The sequence below is a fragment of the Alligator sinensis genome, unplaced genomic scaffold (assembly GCF_000455745.1).
Source record: "Alligator sinensis unplaced genomic scaffold, ASM45574v1 scaffold492_1, whole genome shotgun sequence".
NCBI classification, from domain to species: domain Eukaryota; kingdom Metazoa; phylum Chordata; order Crocodylia; family Alligatoridae; genus Alligator; species Alligator sinensis.
Genome location: NW_005842186.1, coordinates 1,143,827 through 1,153,690, shown reverse-complemented (window position 1 = coordinate 1,153,690; position 9,864 = coordinate 1,143,827). Strand labels below are relative to the sequence as shown.

The 9,864-nt window shown below is 41.5% G+C and overlaps 1 protein-coding gene across 1 annotated transcript in view; it reads right to left on the bottom strand.

Annotated features, from left to right (window-relative positions):
* Nucleotides 1-9,627, bottom strand: part of NPTN (neuroplastin) — a 44,750-nt gene extending 35,123 nt beyond the window's left edge. The window contains exons 1-2 of the mRNA XM_025207175.1: nt 9,141-9,627; nt 3,037-3,205 (exon numbers count right to left, since the gene is read on the bottom strand). Coding sequence (XP_025062960.1) covers nt 3,037-3,205; nt 9,141-9,627 — 656 coding nt within the window. The remainder of the gene's footprint in view (nt 1-3,036; nt 3,206-9,140) is intronic.
* Nucleotides 9,628-9,864: the final 237 nt, after the last annotated feature.

The following is a 9,864-nucleotide window of genomic DNA, read 5'->3' as shown; positions in this document are numbered from 1 at the left end:
GGGGGGTGTACCAATTTTGACACATGCCCCTAAGGAGTCTTCATGCTTCCTCTGAGAATTTCATCCTGTTCGTCAGACAGGACCGATCTTAGTGCAAAGATATTCTCAGTGCTGATGAGATGCATGATGAAAGAACAGTTGTCAGATAAGCAAAAGGCAAATGCAAGAGTGAGGGAAGAACGTGGCACCAGCCAGGTATGGAGTCCTGTATGTAAGGCCACTATGTAGCTCATGATGGTCCTGCATTAGATCCCTCCTCTGAAGTCTGAGTCTGAGACAGTGAAGAAGAACCAGAGGTCCCAGGATGGTCAAGGGACCCTCATTCTTCATTACCTATGTAGACAAACCTGCAGGTGGGGAAGGCCTGGACTGCAACCAGGGAAGTCAGTATAGGTGCCAGTTACCAGTCACATTTGAAAGGTGTTAACGGACGTCTTACCATTTGAGATCCCAAGAAGCCTTCTGCCGAGAAATCTAACTATGGAGATGCGTGTCACTGGGCAGTTTGAAGCTTTAGTGGGGTACAGAGTATAGAGATAGAGAGAGCTGATCTTTCTTTTATTCTCAAAGTGGCTGCAGGGATTAGCTGTGTTGAGACACTCCTGCCACCTCCAGAAGACAGAAGTGGGGACTGTATCCTAGGCACCTGTACAAGTGAACAGGTGCCAAGGCAGATGCTTCCTGTGTTGTCACCGGGATACAGAATCCATAAAACAGGGTCCAGAAAGGTCTTTCTGCAGCTTCTGATTTAGCCAGTACTGGGTAAGAAATTTTCTGCAAGAGCAGAGGTTGAGAAATTTGAAATCTCAAGCCTGTAAGAGAAGGCAGCCCCAAAGACAGAGGAATAAAATGGTCTCCCATTTCGTGTCAAAGGATCTCAGCATAATCAGCTGGGAGCCTTGTCTCTTCCCTTTAGCACAGGGAGTGAAGGCACAGCAAATCAGACACTGAATTACCTTGCAGGTACCACCCAGACACAGAAGGTACCAGATGTGGACACAGGTTTCTGGGATGATAGCTGGGTGGGAGGCATGCCTTGAAGTTCTTATGGGGCTCTGGATTCAATACTATCTGGGGAGGACTAAAAGCTCTCATGATAAGGATATATTATCTACACCAAGCTATTCTCTGCTACTCCCCACCACTTAGATGAAAACTATGCTAAGGAAAGAGCTAACCCAAGGACTCAAAAGGAAAGCTCCATTTGCTCTTTGCTGTGGCAACAAAAGGAACCACAGTAGTTGAAGAAGATGCACTCTAGTACAGAGTGGATTGAGGACATGGTTAAATCCATAAGACTTCCAAAGACGGCCTAAAAGGACAACTTTTCATGGCAATTCCCACAACACAAATATAGAGCGATCACATCTCTCAGCTCAAATTAGAGGCCCCTACAGGAGAATTTCTATATCTTGTAAAATGGCAGTCAGAAGAAAATGGCTGTTGACACTCTATACATTCTTAGACAGGAGATATGGGGACAGCTAGAAAAGACATATTCAAAAGTGCAAATTCACAAGCATACTGAGGGGAGTCTTCTTCAAGCAACACTTGAATTGTGGCACTTACAGCACTGATTCTTACTGTATCCAAGAAAATAGGCTAGGAACATAGGCTAGGAAATAGGCTAGACATTACATTTGTCCCAGAACAGAGAAGTCCCAGGACTGGAAGGGCAATGCGTGTATATGCCAATCGGGGTTTAGCGAGCAGCTAAACACACTGTCACTTTTCTGCCATTAATTCAATAATGCAATCTCAGGAAAACAGTTCAGATACATTTCACAATGTCCCAGAACAAATTGTTAGCATTTCTTATTCCATTAATCTTTTTAGGGTCTGCACTAGGACAATGGAGATGGATGTCTAAATGACTGCACTTGGTCCCTACAAGAAAATGGTTTCTCTAGGGAGAAATGTGCCTTGTTTGTAACCTTAGTTAGAGTCACTGCAGGCTCAGGTACTACAGGTTTCCCTCACTTTATGCAGGTTGTGTGTGCAAATTCGCTCTTATGCGATGACCCTTTTTAAACCAAAAATGTATTATATGCGAGGTAAATTCACTCTTATGCGATCGGTGTGGTGGAAGCCTGTAGTCAGCTGCTTTGTGCGGTGCATTGTGGGAGTGATGCACATGAAGATAGTCTCCTGTGTGGATCTGTGCTCCTTGCTCATTGTCTGTGATGTGTTTCCGTAGTTGCCATCCCCACATTCACCACCACCCTGTGCTTCTGTGTGCTGTCTGCTGTTGGTGAGTATCCAAATGATCTTGTAAAAGTGGTAGTAATGGGTCTGGGGGTCAGCACAGTCAAGGTCTTGGAACATATCCCTATTTGTTACATTGTAAAATGGGTTCCCTTTACGTGAATTCCAGTTATGCGCCATTTTCCAAGATGTGTACAGCATAAAGCGAGGGAAACCTGTACTACACTAACTCTAAACAGAGTTCAGTCTCCTCCTCTCTATACTTCAGAGACCTGGATTTATTTTAAACAAGGTCTAGAACTACCAACGCAAAAGTGGTTTCAGCTCTCCAAGGTAACTCAATCCACAAAGAGAGAGAGAGATGCAAAAATACATCTTGTAATGTAACAGAAGGTGGCACAATATCATAGTTTCCTTTCCCAGCGGAATTTAAGGTCTACATATCCTGGTTCATATGTTACAAACCTACTTCAAAGAAGCTGTAAGTAGCTGTGCTTGGAATTATGGGACAGGTATCAAAATACACACACTGCAGTATTTGAATGGGAGTGCTAGGGCATAAATTAATGATCATCTCTATGTGGGGGGAAGGGGTGTGGAAAAAGCACTGCAGTATTTCGGAACTACTTTTCTCAAACTATTCAACTGTTCCCCTCAGCCTGGAAATGGTGCGACCCTCTACTGTAGAAGTCTTGTGCACTGTGCTCAGCCATCTTGTAGCAGAACCAGAAACAGAACCTTGGAGTCCCGACCTCTTATCTCTACAATTGCAAGGCCACTGAAGTTGGAAAGCTCAATGTGACAGCAGAGTGGCTCCCATTACAGACTTACTTGTACTCTGTAGTGTTGGTATTCTTTCTAGTGCCAGGAATCTCTTCCCCATTCTTCATCCAAAAGCTGCTTTGGAGAGGACTGGGATTTGTGGTGAGGTTGCACTGCAGTATGATGGGAACTGCAGATGGGCGGATGGTCACTTCCTCACTGGCATTGATCCTGGGCTCTGAAACAAAGTATACATCAAACAGTCATAAAATCTCAGCTAACAACTGCCCCACAAACTCTAGTCTACGGTTCAGAGGAGAGTTGGGAAGGGAAAAAAAGACTACACAAGGAATACTGCTTCACTATTTTGGGAGACATCAAGAAAGTCACACACAAAAAAAAACCCAAAACAGCTGAGCACTAGTGAAGGCAACAGTTGAAGGACTGGCTCCCCTACATGGAAAAAATGGTTTAATTATTTCTATACTGTTTGTTTTCAAAGTTAAGGCAACCTCTAAACATTGCAGAGAAATATATATATTTAAATCTGGCCTTTGTTTTATTGTATGCAATGGAATCTGGGTAGTTGAGGATTACGTGAGTGAAAAAAAAAAAATCAGTTTCTTTTCATCTCTTAAGGAAGTAATTTTTTTCTGGATATTATTCAGTAACTTTAGTCAGTCAGAGGAATGAAGTGAAAGCTCTACAGATAAAGCCTTCAAAAAAAGTTAATACTCTGTGCTGGGGAATAATATGCATTTCTTTAGATTCCCAGTGAACAATGCCTTGTCTAAAGTAGAGATATTTCCATTATGGTTATCCTTGTAGCTGCAATAATACCCTGGGGTAGAAAGGTAACGATACACTATGCTAAGCTTCTCCATTAAGGTTTGAAATGTGGCAGCTACACCAATGGCTAGTCACTGATGGCTAAAACTGGAGCAATTCTTGAGCTTAAAAATCAGTTGATAGATGAGAGACAACTTTGGGCAGCTGAAAGTTGCCCATAATTTATATTACTAATTAATATTAAAAAAGGGAAATGTGCAGTTTAATTTTGCATGCTAAATTTTAGGTGAGTTTTGAAGGGGTAAAAATATCATTTGAAGCCCCATGAGACACACAAGCATTACACAGACTGTTTGCAAAGGTCAATTGTTTTTTGAAACCTTGAATACTGGCATTTCAATTGGCAGGATCTGAACTTGTAAAAGGTATGAGCCCAGACACTGTTATGACCTTACAGAAGTAGTAGGATTTCTAAATTGTGAACCTGGTCCTTAAATTAGAATGCTGAGTGTTATTAAAGCAACAGCATGCCCAATTGTTGAATACTAGGACAAGAAAATTTTAAAAGCAGGCCAGCCAGATTATAAAAAAAGTCAATTCCCTTCTTCTCCTCGCCCCCCTGTAAAAAACAGTTTTGCCATTTGGAAAGATCAGGAGATCTTATCTAAACTTCAAAACATTCCACAAAAGAGTACGGCTGAGTAAGACAAATTAGAATGGTAAAGGAAATGGATGAACCTTTTGCAGCAAGGCTTTCAAAACCAGTGCTGGTACTGTAAAATGTCAATGTTAGCTATTAAGGGATTGCATTAAAAGTGCGAGACCAATTTGTGCATGCTCTGATAGCATTACATTTTCTTAAATTAAATGCAAAGAATTTTAAAAGAGACCTGTTAATAACTGTTCATTCCATTTGGCGTTTCCAGAAAGCACCGTGCTCTCCTCCTCTCTCCAAACACAAGGACTTCCTTTTGCATTCAAATTGGTACAAAAGGAAGCAGCCCAAAGGCTGAAAGGTATGTTGGTGAGGGAGCTGGGGGTGGGGGTTGGTTGTTTGTTATTACAAATATTCATATAGCTCCCAGTAACAATCCATAATGTTTTGAAAAAAATCAGGGAAGAACAGTTAGACCAGCGAGTACCATATACCTGGCTGAGAATTATCTTAATACATTTGGAACAGTGATTAAGTCCTACTAGGCAGTCTTCTGAAGTCTCATCTGTAAAGCACTTGGAAAGCAAATTATTAAATTGAATGGAAAAATAAATTTACAGGCACCATGAAGGTTGTTTTGTTTTTCCATCATAAACACACACATTTCTCCAGTGATCCAGTACTTGCTCTCTTGTGCTGCTGTCGTCTAGAAAGGCAGGATGAGAAATCCCCATTTGATCTCCGTAAATATTTTTCCTCCCCATTTCTACTAGGTTGGATGTGCAACCTCCCTGTTGCAGCTATTTGGAAGCCCTAGTACCATCTCTCCAGTCCAAGATATCAAATTGTAGGTACTGAAGCACCCCAGTTCCTTTTGCCATTTCTTTTAGCATTATATCACTACTGTCCATGTTCAAGTGCAACTCTGCCCCACCTGTCCTGCAATAAGACTTTTACCTGGGCCCTTAATGGAGCAAAATCATTTTTGTTACTGTACCATCCAAATCCTGGTTCTCTCTGCATATCTCAATTGCATCCCTACTGAATAAGCACACAAGCTTTTTCATTAAAAAAGCTAAACAAAATGCTATAAAAGCAACATTATAAAATCTCTTGAAATCAAATAAACAAATCAACTTCACTAGAAATCACTGACTGTACTTGTTTGTTTTATATACGGTTATTCAACTTGAAATGAAATCTCATCAGTATTTATTTTAGTCAAGGAACTAAACACATATTTTCCACTCGAGAGAGGAAACTGGTAGGGCAGGCTTATTGGCCACTGTAATAGGGACCTGAACATTTTTAAAGTAGAGCAGTTACTACAGCACAGTCTAATGCTGTCCACAGGCTGCTGGACTGAAAGTCCACAACCTACCCTGGTGGCTAAAGGACAGTGCAGCCTGCAGTGACTCTGAAATGGAAAACATACATGCTGTTGTCAGAAAACATTAAAGCCATCATATTGTCATGGAAAACTACTTTAAAAACTAGTTCTCTGAAACAGAAAAGTTAGTATACTAAAAGTTCAGAAACAAAATCGGCAATGGCTTTACTTCACATTTTTTTAAATTCTATTGCTATGGACCATCTTAGGTCTGCTTTGTCAGACTGTACACTGATGAATCACAATACTGAGCAAACAAGCTATCTGGGGTGTTAATGGCCATGTCTGACAATTTAGATCTATTCTTACCCAATTATGTACTACTCAGTAATGTGTGCAGTATTTATAGCTGATCTCCCAAGTTTGTGGACCCAAATCAAGTAATGGCAAGCAAATGAACACTTTTGGCCCTAGCTTACTGGGCAATTTCATAACTATACTGGAATGAGATGTGCGTATTTTTGAAGCAAGCATGCATTAAAGATTGAGTGCAACCAAACTCCTTCGTGCTAATCACACTTAGTAAGCAGCCATACGTCAGAGATGCTAATGTTACATTATTTTGCAAAAATGCCAAACAGCAAGAGGGCACTGCTAGCCTGTTTAAATATGCTGGAGACAGTGCCTTGTCTAAAGGGGTACTCTGGGACAAGGATCTCAAAAAGACAGCTGCCCCATTTCCCAAGTAACATACTGAAGATTTTCATAAGGAGATCCCTTTCCATATGTCCTGATTAAACTACTGATCCTAAGTGAGCCGATGTTGAGCTAGAATCTATCATTTTACTGTAAAAGAGCATGGAAAACATAATGTTGGGTTGGAACCAAGACTAGTTCTACAATTTAAAACCAATACTCGGTGCTTCTCCCTCCCCCCACCCATACATTATGCTTTGAAATTAAGCACTGAACCTGCGCTAGCAATTAAATTAAAGCAGGTTGTGATCTTTTGTTTCCTCTGACATCCCAACATGTTGGTATCAAATGAGGTCAGCAATCATGACCCTCATCAGCAGGAGACTTCAACACCATTGAACCCCAAGCTTTCATTTCATATACAGCCTAGTTTATATGGTATAAGCAACAGCACTCCATGAAGTTACATGGCAGCTTCTACTCAGCAAGTTTCTTGACAGCTTAAGTGTTCTGGGCTGGTTTCAGACCTTGGACTTCTGCCTTCCCGTTACTGCTTGTGCTTCCATAAACAGCTTTCCTCATTTTAGTGTACCATTACCTGCAGGTTAAAGGTTTGAGAGTCCTGTTTCTCACAAACCATAGATCAACCTCCTTTATGCGCGCAGTAGAGTTGGTTAAAATGTATGTTGTGCTCCGAGAAAACAAACACTGAACTTACCAATGTGAAACAAAAATACAAGGCACTTGGCAACAAATTCATGTTATACATTCAAGAATTAGGTAACACTGGATGCAGGTGTGAGAACAGGCCAACAGGAGATGGAGGTTGTAAACCTCCATCTTCCAAAATAGGAAAGTTTCAGTTATGTGTTTGAGGGCTATAGGAAGCATTTCCTAATGGAGCAGGAAGGCATTTTCATAAGGACTCACCCTCAAATGCATGCAATTTTTTTTTGCATTTGAAGAGACCAATAGGCCACTCAAAAGAGTGGGTGGGCAAGAAGTAAAAGGAAACAAAATAGACTGTCATGGGCAGTAGAAGCTGGAGTCATGTTAGAAAGGAAACAGACTTCCAGAGAAGTTAAACTTGCTGCAAGACAATTTAGTTTAGTTTTGTCTTGAGGGAATAGTGTTCCCTGAAATTAAGAGACTCTTATTGCTGTAACTGATAGGAGTTAACTTAAGGTGAGAGTCCTTTGTGACCTCGAAGGTCTAGGGAGGGGTCAAGTACTAGGAGTGGAAGCTGAACAACCCAATGGTTTTTTGTTTTTAAATAAATCCATGACATTGGGTTCTCTCTCTGTTATTTTTCCACATATATCCATGTTCTTTCCATTTTCCAGTGCAAGGTTCTCTGATCCAACAGTACTGACTGCAGCACATCATCCATTTTCTCTTCCTGCACACCCATCATCTTGTAGCACCTTCCTGTAATGCTGAGGCACGTCAAAATTATCTTTCCTGAGCATACTAAATTAACACTAAATTACCAGATGTTTATGAGCATGGAGTACTTTAGATACAACCACATATATTCAATGGATGTCACTGAGGCTTTATATTGGGCTACTGAATGTGAAGCTGAAGAGGCATGTTGTAACTAGACAATGGTTCTGTGGCATTTTGGTTTATCTGTACAAATACCCAGAACAATTTTGAAAACGTATTCTCTGCTACTCAGTCTCCAGGCACTAAAACATTTACATCAATACAACACACTCTCCTTTACCTTCTGCTCTTCATTTTCATTTTCCAGTTTAATTGTCTCTGCATGTACTCCATTGTGAATATGATGCAAACTGTACACCGACCATTAAGTCTCAGAGATCAAGCAGTATTCTCTCTATGCAAATAAAGAGCGTGTGTGCATGTTCAGAAAATAAGACCCAAACTTGGCTAGAAGCTCGAAGTGAAGCCAGCAGAATGTATACAGCACACTGACTCAGAGGGGAATGAACGGCTATAAACAATTGTACCCTCTGCCTTAAGAATTTAAAAAGGGAGATTATATTCTCAGTGGGGAATCATTTGACTAAAGCTCCTGAACATCAGCTTGATAACATGCCCTTACTCTGTGTCATTTGCTTTCACACCACAGAAGAGCTGCATCAGTAAGGTGCTGCTGCATCAGAGAACCCATTAAGCTACATGCTGCTGTTTAGAAAATAAAAGCTTCATGTCTTTATGGAAAAATCCAGCCTTTAAAGTTCACATGTAACAACAACCACAAACTAAAAGGGAAGGCTTTGTACAGATGTTTATGTACTCAAAACGATACAAGCAAGAAAAGCATTCAGAGAAATCCCAAGAAAGTGGAAGAAAAAAAAAAAAGTTAGATCAGGGAAGAGTACAAACCAAAATAGAAAGGCACTCATGAAGAAGCCAGCAATAGGATGGCTGGAAGCCTATTACAAAAGTAAAGGGGAAGGGGAGAAACAAAAATTCGACACTGGGCTTGTTTTCACATAGCAGATCTAGTACAGTTCCACAGATTTTTTCCCAAGTCCTTTGATCCTAGGGAGGAGAGAGGCACAGAACAAAGATGGCAGACACTTAAGCACTACAACTGGAAGAACAGTCTTGGGTTCAGAAAACAAGACAACAGGTGGTTATATCAAGGGTCATGGGAGGGGGAGGAAGGAGAAGGGTCACTGGACTGCCTCTAGTTACTACAGTACTACTACTGTAGGGTGCTGAACTCACTCTGAAGGACGCTTATGGTAGCCTGGGCTCGAATCCACGTTATGGAGGGATTTTGCCTCAAGTCATTCCTCCTGGGATCGTTGCTGGCCCTGCACTCGTAAGTCCCAGAGTCTTCCAAGGTAAGGCGGGTTATTCTCAGCACACTCACCCCATTCGCCCCGTAGGCAGTGTTAATGGTGACACGGCGCTTCCGAGCGCCATCCCACAGCTGTTTGAAAGATTCAGCCCGGTTGACTTCAGCATACCACCACTGGATCTCTGGAGTGGGGTTCCCAACCACGTCACAGTACAGCTCAAAGGCGTCCCCCGTGAGTTTAGTTTCTGACATGGGCGACTTGACAAACCCAGCTAGAGGGAGGGGCAGCAGAAATGCAGTGACAGACCAGCAGAAGATAACAGATCTTATAAAGAACAAAGCAAATGAGTTGCAGAAAACAGACAAAGGATTAGATAAGACATTAATATCTACAGTAACAGCCGTTAACATGATTTTTATAGAAAGTACAGAACACACAGCGCTTGCAACGGAAGACTTGTTAGTTTTAATTGTGGTAGCACAGCATGCCCTTTCAAGGAAGGGTTCTTGGGAGACGGGCCATCAAGATAAGCATTTTATGATGGGATCTCTGGAGTGGCAAAGTGGGTTATGGGAGGCTGGAAAAGGCAAGCCTAATGCTGTAAACACACACCAACCCTTCAGAACTGGAAAGCAATGACATGACAA